Source organism: Oryzias latipes, chromosome 14 (assembly GCF_053564925.1).
Source record: "Oryzias latipes strain Hd-rR chromosome 14, Olatipes_Hd-rR_3.1".
Taxonomy (NCBI): domain Eukaryota; kingdom Metazoa; phylum Chordata; class Actinopteri; order Beloniformes; family Adrianichthyidae; genus Oryzias; species Oryzias latipes.
In genome coordinates, this window is record NC_136250.1 from 6,479,915 (window position 1) to 6,496,800 (window position 16,886).

At 46.4% G+C, this 16,886-nt stretch overlaps 1 protein-coding gene across 2 annotated transcripts in view; it reads left to right on the forward strand.

Moving 5' to 3' along the window:
- The first annotated feature begins 12,427 nt into the window (after positions 1–12,427).
- Positions 12,428–16,886, forward strand: part of stk10 (serine/threonine kinase 10) — a 36,437-nt gene continuing 31,978 nt past the window's right edge. For both annotated transcript variants that reach the window (XM_004084210.5, XM_011492371.4), the window contains exon 1: positions 12,428–12,961. In XM_004084210.5, coding sequence (XP_004084258.1) covers positions 12,812–12,961 — 150 coding nt within the window. In that variant the 5' untranslated portion in view covers positions 12,428–12,811. The remainder of the gene's footprint in view (positions 12,962–16,886) is intronic.

The window sequence follows — 16,886 nt, forward strand, 5'->3', positions numbered from 1 at the left end:
CGGAGTTTCAATTTATAACCAATAGCTAAAAACACAGTGATATGGCTTGACTAATGACTTCAAATGCATTTTTGCTCGTTTCCACCAATAACAAAACTGAACTGAATTTCTATAATTTATGCCAGGTTTTTTTGTATCTACATGTTTTACCTACAATAAAAACAACTTGCATAAAGTTGCCTGCGGTAGTCATTCATGCACTATTTTAGGACGTCGCCAACAACGTTCCCACTGCAAATCGTTGTGGTCCACTTCAATCTGCACTCAGTCCAATGTTTTATACTTAGCAGACATAAAACACTGATGACAAATGGAAAAACAAAACTTTTTTTCACAATTATAGAGTATTTTGGATTCAATGTAAAACAAATAAAGCACCATGAATGCAATGCAATGAAAAATGAGTCAGAAATTCAGTGAAGCTGTGTTAAATTTAGAGTAACTGCGTTTCTGCAGATCTGAAGGGGTTTGTTCGGTGAACATAGGATAAATGGGTCCTTATACAATCAAAAGTTTAAACCCATTTCCAGTGAGACTTAGATTTTGTTTATTACAGAGAAAAGGTGGAGTTTGGTGTCCTTAGAATTCAGCCTCTGCTCTTTGCAGGCGATGCTGTCCTCTTAACTTGCTCACTTTATTTAAGCTCTCTCTGGAGCATTTAGTGTCAGGAGCCGGGGCCAGGGCGGTTCATCTTTTTCTCACTTCCGGGTTTCGGGCTTTTATTTTGTTAACTCATGTTCTGTCTTCTGTTGGTTCTTTAGGTAACTTACCCCGGTCTTCACCGGCACCTGTGTACCCACCTGTTTTTCATTTATTGTGTGTATATAAGCTCCTGTTTTGGCTTCACTTGTCACCGGATCGTTCTACTTGTTTGACCTCTGTCTTTACGAGCTTAAGAGCCTTCCTTGGATTAAAATATCCTTTTTGATTCGAACTTCTGCCGTCCTGCTTTTGTGTCCGAATTCACACCCTTGACATTACGATCCGGTCATCATGGACGCAGCGGACGCAGGAGTTCCACGAACGAGCAGCGACGCACAGGAGAGGGTCATTCTCCAGCAGGAGGAACAGCTAAATTACCTCAGACGAGGTATGCTGGAGATGGCTGGGCGCCAGGAGCAACAGCTGACCATGATCGGTGATCGCATTGAGACATTAGCAAAGCAGCTCCAGCAGCCGCCGTCATTTCATCCGCCACATCACTCTACCTCTGCGCCGACACCGGTGATTCCAGTCCAGACGACGTCACTCGCCCCGGGGGTTCAGCTGGCCCGACCAGAGAGGTTTTCCGGCGACTCAGGGGATTGTCGGGCGTTTATCACTCAATGCGAGCTCCATTTCGAGCTGCAGGCAGCCAGTTTCCCTACTGATCGGGCCAAGGTGGCATTTATAATATCACACCTCTCTGACAGAGCCGGAGCATGGGCCACTGCGGAGTGGCAACGTGGAGGAGCGACCTGCGCCTCTCTCTCTGCCTTTCTCGACGCCTTCACCCAGGTTTTTCAACACACGAAACCCGGCAGAGAGGCGGCTCGGGCGCTGATGCGGCTGACACAAGGTAACCGTCGGGTGACGGATTATGCTATTGAGTTCCGGACTCTCGCTTCAGAGAGCGGGTGGAACCCCGCAGCGCTTACGGACGCTTTTCTAGAGGGATTATCAGAGGAGCTGAAGGACCACTTAGCTCCCTTGGAGCTGCCCTCATCCCTGGAGCCTCTTATCGCCCTGGTGATTCGTATCGACAATCGACTGCAGGATCGTCGGCGGGGGCGCCGGGTGGACGTTTCCCAGTTCAGGGGACACCCTGACGTTTACGTCCAGCCCTCCCCTCATATGTCTTCTGTTACCCCCACAGTGCCTCCTGCAGCCCCGTTGGAGGAACCTATGCAGCTGGGTCGTGGCCGTTTGTCCCCCACTGAGCGTAGACGAAGGATGGCAGCAGGTGAGTGCCTTTACTGTGGTCAGCGGGGTCATTACTGTAAGAACTGCCCAAAAGCTTCCGCTCGTCATTAAAGGTGGGCACACTGACGAGCGGAGGCCAGGTGCCCGTCGATTCTAAATCCACCTCCTGTCTTTTGGAGGGTCACATTGTGTCTAAGGGTGGGGGGTTTCCTGTTCGGGCCTTGTTAGATTCTGGGGCTGAACAGAACCTTATGGATGCTGAGCTAGCCAGACAGGCCGGTCTTAGGACCAAGTCGCTTCCCCGTCCTTGGCGGGTGATCTCCCTCAACGGTGAGGTGGTCGCCACAGTTAACCAGATCACTGAGCCTGTTCACCTCATCCTTTCTGGGAACCACCACGAGCATACCAGTTTTTTTTCTTTTTTAGTCCCCTCATAATCCGGTGGTTCTAGGATTTCCCTGGCTTCTGAATCACAACCCAGTCATTGATTGGCCAACCAATCGCGTAGTCAGTTGGAGTACTCATTGTCACAAGGCCTGTTTACGCTCAGCTCGGCATCCAGAGTCTGACTCCGCTGACCCGGTAGGGGAGCCGTCCTCACCTGACCTCTCCAAGGTGCCTCCTGAATATCATGACCTGGGGGAGGTATTTTCCAAATTCCGGGCTCTCTCCTTGCCCCCGCACAGGCCGTATGACTGCTCTATTGAACTGCAGCCGGGTGCCACACTGCCCAAGAACCATCTCTATAGCCTGTCCAAACCTGAGAGGGAGGCAATGGAGCAGTACGTAACTGACTCTCTTCAGGCGGGCCTTATCAGACCTTCTTCGTCTCCTGTGGGGGCGGGGTTTTTCTTCGTGGGGAAGAAGGATGGAACATTACGCCCATGCATTGACTACCGAGGTTTGAATGCCATTACGGTAAAGAACCATTATCCTCTTCCACTTATGAACTCCGCTTTCGAGACGCTGCAGGAGGCCCGGTGTTTCACCAAATTGGACCTACGGAATGCGTACCATTTGGTTCGCATCAGGGAGGGTGACGAATGGAAGACCGCCTTCAACACGCATTTGGGACATTACGAGTATCTGGTGATGCCTTTTGGACTATCTAATGCTCCAGCTGTATTTCAGGGCATGATAAACGATGTACTCAGGGACTACATTCACCATTTTGTTTTTGTGTACCTTGATGATATTCTTGTTTTCTCCAGGAGTTCCGGCGAACATAGGCGGCATGTTCGTCTGGTTCTTCAGCGCCTATTGGAGAACAAGCTTTTCGTCAAGGCAGAAAAATGTGATTTTCACTCCTCCAGTGTGTCTTTTTTGGGTTTTGTGATTGCGGAGGGGGAGGTGCGACCGGACCCAGCTAAGGTCAGCGCGGTGGTTGATTGGCCTGCTCCGGGCAATCGGAAGCAGCTTCAACGATTCCTGGGGTTTGCCAATTACCTACGCCGTTTTATTAGGGGTTATAGTTCGGTCGCGGCCCCCCTTACGGGTTTGACCTCCACCTCCTCTCCTTTTGTTTGGACAGAGACTGCTGAGGCAGCTTTCCGGCGGCTCAAACACCTTTTTACCACCGCCCCAGTTCTCATCCAACCGGACCCCTCCGCCCAGTTTATTGTGGAGGTTGATGCCTCGGACGTCGGGGTTGGAGCTGTGCTGTCCCAGCGGCAGGGTGCTGACAACAAGCTTCATCCTTGCGCTTTTTTTTCCCGCCGGCTTACTCCGGCGGAGATGAAATACGACGTGGGGGATAAGGAGCTTTTAGCTATTAAGCTGGCGTTGGACGAGTGGCGACACTGGTTAGAGGGGGCGGGACAGCCTTTTGTGGTCTGGACGGACCACAAAAATCTGTCTTATATCCGGACCGCAAAACGGCTTAACCCGAGGCAGGCACGGTGGTCACTTTTTTTCACTCGGTTTGATTTTGTGGTGTCGTACCGCCCTGGCTCCAAGAACATTAAACCAGATGCTCTCTCCCGACAACTGGAACCGGCTATGGAGGATTCCCTTCCTCAGACTGTAATTCCTGCCTCCTGTGTTCTGGGTACCCTCTCCTGGCAGCTGGAGAGGGAGATCAAGACTGCACAGGCCCGGGAGCCAGACCCTGGTGGGGGCCCCCCTAACAGACTCTATGTTCCCAGGGCCGTAAGGAGCCAGGTCCTCCAGTGGGCGCACGCTACTCGGCTTACCTGTCATCCCGGGGTACACAGGACGATCGCCTTCCTGCGTCGCTGTTTCTGGTGGCCCAGTTTGGCGAGGGATGCCCGGGAGTTCGTTTCTGCCTGCACGATCTGCGCCCAAAACAAGGTCAACAATCGACCCCCAGCGGGCCTGCTGCATCCCTTACCTGTTCCGAGCCGCCCTTGGTCCCACATAGCTCTAGACTTTGTGACCGGCCTGCCCTCATCTGCTGGCAGAACTGTGATCCTGACTGTTGTGGACCGATTTTCTAAGGCAGCTCACTTCGTGCCCCTGAAGAAGCTGCCTTCGGCCTCAGAGACCGCCAGACTCATTGTGGAACACGTGTTCAGACTGCATGGGATCCCGGTTGATATAGTTTCTGACCGTGGACCACAGTTCGTCTCACAAGTGTGGAAGACTTTCTGTGCAGCTTTTGGTCCCACGGTCAGTCTCTCTTCGGGTTTTCACCCACAGTCAAATGGGCTGGCCGAGAGGACCAATCAAGACCTGGAGGTGGCCCTCCGATGCATCTGTTCCCGGCACCAGACCTCTTGGAGCACCCTTCTGCCCTGGGTTGAGTATGCCCACAACTCAATGACGTCATCTGCCTCGGGTATGTCCCCATTTGAGGGTTCTCTAGGCTACCAACCCCCATTGTTTCCAGAGCAGGAGAAGGAGGTGGCGGTGCCGTCGGTACAACATCTCTACCGCCGCTGCAGACGGATCTGGAGGGAGGCTCGCGCTGCTCTTCTTCGCTCGTCCGCAGCTAACAAAAGACTGGCTGATCGGCATCGGTTACCGGCGCCTACCTACGTGCCAGGTCAGTTAGTACTCCTGTCCACTGCCAACATCAAGCTGCGGACAGAGTCTAGAAAGCTGTCTCCACGATTCATCGGACCGTTCGAGGTGGAGAAGGTCGTCAACCCTGTGGCGATCCGACTACGCCTTCCTCGGTCCATGCGCATACATCCAGTTTTTCATGTTTCCCAACTCAAACCCCATGTTACTAGTCCTCTCCAGCCCCCTCCATCTCAACCTCCGCCACCTCGCATCATCGACGGTCTGCCTGCATGGACGATCAAACGTATCATGGACGTCAGACGTCGGGGCCGGGGTCTGCAGTACTTGGTTGACTGGAAAGGTTACGGTCCTGAGGAGAGGTCCTGGGAACCCACATCGAGGATGTTGGACAAAGGCATGCTCAGGGAGTACCACAGGCGTCACCCTGACAAGCCCGGTGGTGCGCCCAGAGGCACCCCTTGAGGATGGGGTACTGTCAGGAGCCGGGGCCAGGGCGGTTCATCTTTTTCTCACTTCCGGGTTTCGGGCTTTTATTTTGTTAACTCATGTTCTGTCTTCTGTTGTTTCTTTAGGTAACTTACCCCGGTCTTCACCGGCACCTGTGTACCCACCTGTTTTTCATTTATTGTGTGTATATAAGCTCCTGTTTTGGCTTCACTTGTCACCGGATCGTTCTACTTGTTTGACCTCTGTCTTTACGAGCTTAAGAGCCTTCCTTGGATTAAAATATCCTTTTTGATTCGAACTTCTGCCGTCCTGCTTTTGTGTCCGAATTCACACCCTTGACATTTAGCAGCTAATTGTGAACCAGTCAGGATTTTACTCACCACCATCCAGTCTGAGGCAATGGATGAAAAAGGACACCCCAAAAAAACATTTCCAGGCATGAAGTCTCCGATCCAGGTGAAGAAAATTCTCTACGTTCTCTGCTTAAAAGGAAGGGAAAATGGAGCACATGATCAACCCACAAATGGGCATGGCATCTGCAGAAATCATGTCAGACCTTGTTTTGATCTGTCATGGTGCAGAGAGTATTAAGTCAGAAAACAAAGCTCACAATTTGCAAATGAATACATATTATTTCCTTGTCAGATGGCCCACCTCATGGAGGGAAGCAGAAGTTAGCTTTCTTAGCAAGTTGTTTAGGGTTTGCCGGAAAAATCTGGAGTTAAAAAAAATGAAGTACCCTGCGACGGTCAGATGAACTGTCCAGGGTCCATCTTCGCACAACAATAGCTAGGATAGGCTCCAACTGCCCTATGGCTCTAAAAGGGATTCAGCTGCTTCAGAAAATAGAAAAATGGAAGTCTATGTGGGCAAGAAAAAGGGACAAATACAGAGAAAATCGCCTTGATTTTTAGATGCAACAGGTGCTCTGCATGGCACATTCAGATAAATAAGTGATGTCAGAGATCCTTCTAAAAAGGCTCAGACCTGTGTGCAGTGCTGGTGCAGTGATGGAGCATAAAAGACTTGTTCTACATGAGAGTGACACTGAATGTAAATATTTGGGGATCAGAGTGTGGCTGCAACATTTGTATTATGTGGACCAAGCAACATAATCTTTCTGTTTGTCATCCATTGGTCCCCACAGGTATGCAAATGCATGTAACTACAGTCTAAACAGTTTAGCCAAACTGGGAAGTACTCATTTATTACCATGAGTCAAACATGACCAACTGGGAAGACATAAGGCATTTTCTCCCAAAACAGCAACATGTCCTTCTTATCCAAATTATCATAAAATCATTAAGGTCCAGCTTCTATAAAAAAACGTGAACAAAAGATGTGCAAAATAATTGCAACTCATGCTGGAGTAAATGAGTGTGAACCCCCATGGGCTTTAACAGACTTGCATGAACTTGCCCATGTTCTCTGGGTCATTGTTGTTTAGGAAAATACTAGGGATCTGATGAGAGAGTTCCGGACTACTAAACTGTGGATTTAGTAGGAGTAAGGCATCAATCTTTCATTTATTAGGAATTTTAAAAATTCCACAGAACTGTAAATGTGCACATTTAATGCATTGCTACTGAAAAACAGTCATTTTACTCTTTTTCCCTTTGGCTACACCCCTTCAGGGGTTGCCAAAGCCTTCCAAAAACCCAACCATCTGCACTTATCCGGGCTTCGGACTGGCACATGGAAATAACAGAAAGAGTCTTATGTGGTTGGATTAACATACAGCACCTGGTAGTCCCAGGTGACCTCCTGCCTAAAAACTAACCACAGCTATATTGTTTAGCTTCGGAAATTTTGTCCAGGGAGACAAAGCCGTGAAGAAATATGAGCAATTTTTGATAGGAAAACATTACAAGGAAGTATTCTGCAATTTGTTTCTTATCCCTCCCTTTCAAGGAATTAATACATCTTTATTTGAAATAATTATATCTAATAAACACAATATGTCATGTGTGTATGTGCAAAAAAATCTGTTTATTGTTTGGAGCATTTATTTTAGGAAGATTGCATCTTTTTTTTCTTTTCTTTTTTTGGTCAATTAAGTCATGAATTCATATCTTAAATATTCACAGATTCATATCTTTTTGTCTTGCATATTTGTTGTTATGGTTAAAATAGCCTAAAACCAATCAATCAATCAAACAAACGTGTCATGGTTTGGGTTTCTTTGTATTGGTATTTGCTATCCTCTTGTGCTGGTCCATTAATGTCTCTTCCCAGGCTGTCATGTTCATGTCTGTCTTCTGCCATGTTTTCAAGTTTTGCCCACAGTCAGTTTTGTTTTGTTACCTTGCTCTGCAGGGCCTTTTGCTAAATAAACCCCTTGCCCTGGAACCGTGTGCCTCCGTCTTTGCATTTTGGGTCCTTCACGCTGACCAGCCCTCCCAACCTGACAAAATGTTTGTTTCTTAATGATACATGGTCTAGGAAATACCAACAGAAAAAAGCTTTGCATTTCAGACAATGGCATATTTCAAAATTGCTGGTCAAAATATCTAAAATTACAATAAAGTTTAATCCAGTAAAATTAAATATTTAATAGTAAATCCATATTATCAAAAAACATTTGTTAGTTACTCAATACAAGACACATCCAGTTTTTGCAAAAGATTCTAGTAGTGATATTGCATTTAAAGACTTTTATAAAAACTTATACACATCACTGATTAACCCATCAGAGCAAAGCATCAACTCATTTCTTGATAAAATAAACCTACCCAGATTAAATGAAGATCAGATGACAGTTCAGACTCACCTCTCTCGTTGTCTGAACTTCATGAAGCTCTGTTACTTATGCCTAATGAAAAGACCCCAGGACCCGATGGCTTTCCTGCTGAGTTTTATAAAGAATTTTGGGAACAGCTGGCACCAACATTTTATGAAATGGTGACATTTATCAAGGACAGCCAATCAATGCCACCTAACAAGAACTCCGCCAACATAATTCTCCTTCTAAAACGAGACAAAGATCCCACGAGCCCTTCAAGCTATCGCCCCATCTCTTTAATCAATGCAGACGTAAAAATAATTTGCAAATCACTAGCAGAGAATGGAAAAAATCACTCCTCACATAATTCACCTTGATTAAACAGGATTCGAGTGACAACGTCCGCAGACTTGTTAACATAATAGACTTTGCCACTATCAAAATGACTATACTCTCATTGGATGCTGAAAAAGCATTTGACAGAGTAAACTGGAAGTTCCTCATTGCTGCCCTCCACAAGTTTGGGTTTGGGGAATCATTCATCAATTGGATTAAAATGTTATATCATAACCCAAATGCATCAGTCAGAACTAACAAACAGACTTCTGACAGGTTCTTTCTTGGCAGAGGAATCAGACAGGGTTGCCCACTCTCCCCTTCTCTTTTTGCTGTATTTATTGAGCCTCTAGCTGCAGCAATAAGACAGCATGAGAGCATTAAAGGAATTAAAACCAAACACAGCCATCATAAAATTAGTCTCCATGCAGATGACATATTACTGTTTTTAAATAATTCACGTTCTGTAATTGAAACAGCAACAATTATTATGAATTCTCTTCCATCTCAGACTACTCAATTATTTGGAATAAATCTGTTTTATTATCACTGAACAGTAATGCAGAACAAAAACTCACAATTCCAGTCAAATCAGGCAATATCAAATATCTAGGAATTTATTTCTCCCTCAAATTATCAGAACTGGTGCAGCTAAACCACACCCCATTACTGAAAAGCATACAGGATGATCTAACCCCTCTGTCCTTCTTGGGCAACGTAGCCACAGTTAAAATGACAATTTTGCCTAAAGTTAATTATCTCTTCTCGATGAATCCCACACAGCCCCCACTAAAGTGGTTTAAAGCATTAGACTCATCAATATCAAGCTTCTTATGGAACAATAAACCTGCAAGAATTAGTCTAAAAACTTTAAAATCTGCAAAAAGCTGTGGAGGATTAGAACTACCAAACTTCCACAACTATTATTTAGCAAATAGATTACAATACATCTTAAAATGGTTAAAAAACAATCCAGAAACCAACTCATGTTTAGACTTGGAACAGGAGTTATGTGGAAAGATCAACCTGTCAGATCTACCGTTTGTTAGCCAAACAGTTAAAAAACAGGACTGTTTCCAAAGTATTAATATAAACGCTACTTTAACAGCCTCGTGGGAATTTCTTAAAGTGTCAAACTCCTCACTTTAACCAAGCAAAATGACACCCATCTGGAACAACCCAGACATCCTTATCAACAAAAAAAATGTCACACTTCCCAGCTTGGAAACCAGGGGGCGTAACACTACTAGAGAATTTAATTATTGATAAAAGATTCATAACTCCCCAGGAACTACAAGAAAAACATGGAATAAATAACTTCTTGGAATACCAACAACTTAAATCTATAATTACCAAAAAGTTTAAATACAAAGACGACTTAAAGCTAGCAGAACTAGTTACCTCTTTGATTCATTTTTCAATGAATAAAACTCTTACCAAAATATACAAACTCTTATGCAACCTAGATAATACCAGTTCAGTTCCAATAACAAAATGGGATGCAGACTTGAACAGCAGCACAGATCAAAGCTTCTGGTCAGAACTTTGTCAAAACACATCTAAACTAACAAAAAATCCAAATTTGCAGCGGATCCATTTCAAAACTCTTCACAGAATTTACTACACTGGACAGAGGATGTTCAAGATGGGTCTCAGAAACTCAGACATTTGCGAGCACTGCGAGAGTAATGTACCCGTCAGCTACATGCATGCACTGTGGTTCTGCACACCTGTCCAGGCTCTCTGGACCCCCTGGGCTTGCTCCTGGGGGTGGTGCTTTGTTTTCTCCTCTCTCTCCATGTGTGGGGTGGGGGGTGTGGGGTCGGCGCTTCAGGCGATTGGGCCACTGGGCTGGGGAGGCCTCGGCCCAATGCTGGGGGGGGGGGGGGCTCAGGGATGGTTGATTCACCACCGGGGTCAGTCCTCCAGCTGTCCCCGACCCTCTTCCTCATTTAACCATTTATTAGGGTGAGGGTGGTGGGGGGTCAGCCCGCGATGCACCTTGGGGGGAGGAGCTACTCTGCAGTGGCCCCCCTACCTTGGTTGCCGTATGGAACGTGCCCCCCCTCTCGGTTTTTATTGCACTTTACACATCTAGGATCCTTGGTAGGGGGGGGGGGGGGGTCTTGGACATCATTGCCAGCAAGCAGTAGATGTCCTTAGCGCCCTACCCGCCAATTTTAACTGCACCTTTGACATTTTAGGGCCTTTTGGTGGGGAGGGTGCTGTTTGTTTCTGTTTGCAAGCAGAAGATATCCTCTCGGTGCCCCCCCGCCAATTTCAACAACACCCTTTGATACACAGACCCCCTTTACATTACAAAATACACACTCCGACACACACACCCATTCACGCACACACATATGCTCACTAACACACATACATCACACAAGAAAGAGGGACTTCTGATCTTCGGTCCCCCGCCCCATCCCTGGCGGAGGGAACTGGGGCCCTCTGTCACAGTAGCCCTGTCCCTGGGGTGCTGGCTTCCTGGGCCCGACGGCCCTCCGTCCACGCAGGGAGAGGGATCCCTGAGCTCTCTGGCAAGACAGGGGGCCGGGAATCATATCACATCTGAGCCAGCGGGTTTTGTGTCCCCCTGGTGTGGGTTCTGGTCCTGGCCCCTGGGTGCCGGCCTTCTTCATATTTTCCGACTGCGGGTGAGCCTGGTCGGGACATATTTATAACACCCCTGGGGGACCCTCGCTCCTCTTGGGCGTCCTCCTCCTAGGCGGGGGGCCGGCCCCTGCCTTGCTCTCTCCTGGACTAACCGTGGCCTGGGGGGGCTGCCTGGAGCTGGGCTGCATAATAGGCGTGTGTGAATGTTAGTGGTAGTATGTCCATGTAGACTTGTTTGTGTGTGAACACTTTTGGAGCCAACAGGTGTGTTTGTAACGTTTGAGTGTGTGTGTGTGGACAGGCCCCACCCATTTTAGATTTTTCATGCATCTTAACCTGTCAGTTGTAATAATAAAGCTCCAGAAAATTGTTGCTTTCTGACGCTTTATGATCTTAACCTATATAATCTATAATCACCTTTCCCCCCCCCCCCCCCCCCCCGCCCCCCCCTTATCTGTCATCCCTCTCTCTTCTTTCCTCCTTTTCTTTTCCGTCCGGTCCAACAAAAAATATTTACAAATATAATTAACATCTTAAGGGTTTGGCGAGGTAACCTCCCCTTCCCAACTCTGCCCTGTCCGTATTTAGGAATATAGTTACAGGGGAGAGGATTCCCAGTCCTCTCGCACCATCCCTTAGACCAAGCCTTATACCAGTCACACACACACACACTTGCGCACACACACACACACACTCACACAGGGGTTTGGGGAAGAGAAAGAGGGAGTTAAGAATGTGTGCCCTGTCTAGGCTACCCCACTTTGGTGGGACACAGTCTGGGTATGTAGATAGATAGATAATTAACATGAATAAAGTTTAGCTGAAATTGCAAAAGGGGTTTATTCATAACTTCTGTTGTAAAAGTAAAATATGTCCAACACAAAAGGCTTTCAGCTCTCATCTGTTTGCTTAGCTGTTGGACAGGACAAGTTAGAAAAAATATATATATCATAGTAGTGAGTTTGATTTGCCACAAGAGGGCACTGTAACTCTCCAGGAGCCTGGTGCGCTTCTGCTTGATTGAAGGACAAAGATTAAAGGTTAAGAAAGTAGTTTACATTCCATTACATAATTGAGCGAAGTTGAGTTTTTAATGCATAAAATTGGGCTCAATATGCTATGAAGTTTAACTTTATTTAAGATAATGACAGAACAAATAAAGGGTACAGTGATAGGTAAAAAACAAAAAGTTTCCCATTAATAAGTAAATGTTTGAGCGAACGGCAGCGTGTTGCGGGAGTCCTGTCAGTCTTGTTCCCCGCACAGGCCGTCCTCTCCTCGGTCCACGCCCAGCACCAACCAGGATATGCAGTTTCTTTCTTCTTCCTTGTCTTTTGCCACAACTCCTACATAACTTCATTTCCCAGACTGCACCGCGAGGGTGTTCCGCTAGGAGGCGGGGCCTTTTAACATAGCTTTTTTTTTTTTTTTTTCTTGTAGTGTTTGAATCAACAAGTTGCCCGCAAACAGAAACGCAGTACAAACTCCACAGACTCCACAGCCGCAGGGTGTCACCGCGTCTCCAGAACCTGAACCGAAGCTCTTCAATGGGAATGTGGCATTTAAACCTCACGGAGCCCAATGTGGAGATGGACGGAGGAGAAGAATTCGTCTAAAATAAGATAGTTTAGTTTCCTTAAAAGAAAAACAGAAGACAAATAGGTTTTCACGTTTTTTTTACTTCTAAATAACAAGTGAATATATACGGCTTTTTTCACGTCTTTGCGAGCTTCTCGCGGTTATTTTCTTGAATTTTCTTTTTAATTGAAGCTGAACGGTTTCGCCGGACAAAAAAAAAACATGGCTCTGTCGAGGTTCAGCAAAATGTTCCGGATAGACACGAAAAAGAAGGGCAAGCAGTACGAGCACGTCCACCGGGACGTGAACCCCAACGACCTCTGGGAAATCGTCGGGGAGCTGGGCGACGGCGCGTTCGGGAAAGTCTACAAGGTGAGTAAGGAGTGGGATTCATTGGCAGACGACATAGAAAGACACCTGCCGACTCCATCACGAGCTCCTTAACTCAACTAACCTCCAAACTTCACCCTTTCTGTGAAAAATCTCTACATGACTCATCCTGTATTGTCATCAACATGTTCATTTTGGGCTGCACTCGGCATGTTCGTTTCCCTTGTGTGTTTTAAAGGTTTCCTGCGTGGGGTGTGGTGGACTCATGCCGGTTTTAGTGGGTGCTGCTGGTGGCGTGCTTAATGACAGATGACAGAAGTATGTTGTTGGTCCTGACTTTCACGCAGTTCTCAGCTTTGGTGTGGAGCAACAACTGGCTTTTTGCTCATGTTTATGGAATGTTTATGGACCTTTGCAGTTGTTGATTCATGGGTTTCACTGAGCTGCTGAATGAATCCGGCTGCAGAGGAGAGTCCAGATCTCAGCCTGTAGATGCTCCCAGTGCTGGAGAACAGAGAGAGCCCCCCCCCCTCCCAAACCTCAGCAGCAGGAGGACTTTTTGCCCAAAGAAGGGGTCCGATCCGCATTGGCTGGTCCGTCAGACCAAAAGCCGTCTGTGTCTGCAGGGCCCAGTGGAGCACAGTGGACGTCTTTGACACGTTTGGGGAACAAGTGATGCTCAGTGGAACTCTGTGCAAACTAGGGAACCACTTTGTTTGCACTTTTTTGTTTTCCCTGGAAAGTATGCTCAGCGGGAAAGGTTTACTGAAAAAATATTGCTTATAAAGTCTTCCTGTTGCCCACCAAGTCCCCATATGAAAAGGTTTTTAAGTAAAAAGATGGTCTTCTATTTATGATTACGCCATTTTTAGCCAAAGTAATCCTGTCGTTTGCTATGAGAGTTTCTGTTTAGTAGAAATTCACCTGTTGAGTTGTGGGCGGGACTGTTGATGCAGAGCAACCCCACACGCCCTTTAACCACAACTGAGAGCTCTCTGTTTACAAGCTCACTCACTACCCTCCCTTAACCTAACATCACTGATGCAACAAAAATGGCGAGCAATGTATGAAACTATCCGGCTTTACAGTTTTGAGCCAGATGCCAGTTCAGATGAGGAAAACTGAGGCGGATCTAGTAGTCTACAAGTGGATGGATCAGAATGGAGCTCGTGTCCCGCTGATCCTATTTATGACATCACAACTACATGTTGTATCAAACCACATTTTGGTCGTCTGCCCTTGATTTACACTAATTTGTATGAAGAATGAGTCAGAATTACAATTTTAAGCTCATTTCTTTAATAAGTCGATCATGAGAAAAAATGTTACAAGAACAGCAAAAACACAACTTTCATTGGTGTAGGTCTTGAAGTTTTAAATGTAAAATAAAATGCCACTTTCATCCAAGAAGGTCGTTAAATAAATTTGGACAAAACCTGCCATGTTTAAGTTCTAACTTCAAACAGGGAAATCAGTCAGGGCACACGTGTGACTGATAGTTGGAGAGATTAGGTACCATTTAAGAAGCTGGTGCTCTGAAGTTCTGGAGATGTCTCTGCTCTGTTTGCCTTTTCCTATCCAAACATCAGGGCTCTGCTTTGGCTTCGGTTTCCTCTCCTCGAGTGAGTCGGGGAGGGGAGACGGCTGCACACCTGCATCTGTCTTAAGGGGGTGGGAGTGGGGAGCAGATGATGGCCGAGACAGGAAACGGTGGGACAGATACTGCACACTTCCTCTCGCAGCGCCCAAAATCTCTGAATAATGGTCTCTCGTGTGGGAGGGAAGGAGATCAGATGTCAAATCGCACATGTTGTTCTTTTGTTGAGGTCTGGGGCTGAACAGACGCGAGTTTTAGGGGAGTTTTCTCGCTCAAAGTGAGATGGTTGGGGGTGGTGGTGGCAAGAATGGAAAAAAGTTGCCACCAGTAGTTTTGGTTTGTATGTGAGGGGCAGTAGGAACAGTGTGTGGTTTTTTTTAAAAAAGTTTTTACCTTCAGCAGAGCGACAGTCTGTTTCAGTGAGGTTAAACTGATCTCTTGCCCTTGAGGTGTAACGTCTAACTGTTAACTTCATCAGAAGAACGCCTGTTTTTTCTCTGATTCACCTGTAGGACAACTTTTTCAGCCCCTCTCCAACAAGCATATAGTGAAAAACCAAACGAACGACAAAATAACCTTCTAACGCACTCTTTGACCCACTGTTATGCCAGACTTATACCTCATGGCGATTTGTAGTCCCTCAGCTCACACTGGTCATGTGTCGCGGGCTGATGACATCATCCACGACTGGAATTTTACGCCCGTGCGAACACCAAAAACACAATTTTCATCAGAGTGGGACCTTCAAGTGAGTCACTCGACGATATCTTGAGTGTAGGTAGCTCACTGGAAGTATTTCCGTAAGCCTTGGGCTAACTTCTGCTCACTTTGGTAAAAGAAACCACAACTGTCAACTTGAAACCACATTTCTGAAAGACTTTTCTCTTTCTCTCTTAGGGCACTTTAATTCCACAGACTCTTTTGTTTTCAGTCCAACAAAACGGAAGTGCCGTCAGCATCTATAAGGATCTTTGATTGCAACCAACTTTGGGCATTTACAGGTCTCAAACCTGTTCACGTCAAACTTTCAGTCACTCATAGCTAAAAGTGTACTGTAAGGATGGGGGGGAGGGGGGGGGGGGGGATACATTTGTAATTGGTAAGTTGTTGATTTTAAGACCAGAGCGGTGGCTCTAGACCTTTTTTCCATGGACGTTGTCGCTCGCCGCTCTCCAGTTCAGCCGGTTCAATTGGTCGCACTTGTGCAGGATTGGCAATGTCAACAGCCGGATTGCTAAAAAGGCATCAACCTTCATTCTCACGGAGCAGCTTTTGGTTCGGGCGGAGGAGAAAAGCCCAAAGTCCCCTTTCATGGATTTGCAGGCTCCTTTTCCGTTTGGTTTGGCCAGAAAACACTTTAAAATTACAGTAGATTTCAAGACCACATACCTGAACTCTATAGACATGACATTTTTATCACAAGTTTATGAGGTCATGGTTTTTTTTGGATGTGTTTGGGTTGAACACAAACACGTAAAAACCAATGTTTCAAGCAGTTTTGGTTCTTTTTCACTTCACCCTCCAAAGACTAGAACCAGACAGACTGTGTGGGTTTCAACCACCGCTGTTTTCCACCTAACTCTTGCTCATATTAACAATCATGGCAGAGGAATGCTCTGCTTCCAGTTTGTCACAGCAGAATGTTTTGTTTCTTCCACCGTTTCATATCTCATCTCTACAAGTTTGCACTTGCTGGAAGCCGCCTGTGTGTGTGTGTGTGTGTGTGTCTGGCAGCAGCTGAGGCATAAAACAGAGAACTTGTGTCATTGTTATTAATTAATGAGCCACGTGCCGGTGAGCCCGCTGCCCTGCTGCTGCAGGAAAAATAATTCCAGAGACGCTATTGAATTCCTATTGTCCCTTTGAGTTTGAGGTGTAAACAACATGCGTTGCCAAGACGTTGTGTTGTCTCATTTATGGATTTTTACTTTTTTTGTGTTATTTAAGATGGGTTTGGCTTGTACTCGTAAGTTAGAAAGAGAACAACCGCTGGCTTCTGTTGACTTTGTTTAAAAAAAGGATAAATTGTTCATGAAAGATGTCATTTTTTCCCCCCTCCTCCTGGTTTTAGGTCTCATTAGAGGGAATTTGAGCACTAAGTATAGAACTACTGATAGTGAAATTGGTAAATAACGTCTTCAAAACAATTGTACCTGTGGAAGTGAAAGAGAAACAGACTGGGCATGTTTGAACTTCAGCATCTTCTGCAGAAACGGAAGGCCTTCTGGCCTCGTGACAGAGGAGACTTTCAGTCTGGGCTTTCCTTGGTCTAATCTCAGGGAGCAGCCCGGCCCATGTGGACTGATAAGGGTCCTGCTGGGTGGGTGGGTGGGTGGGGTGAGCCCCTGATGGAGTCCCCTTTGCCACTTA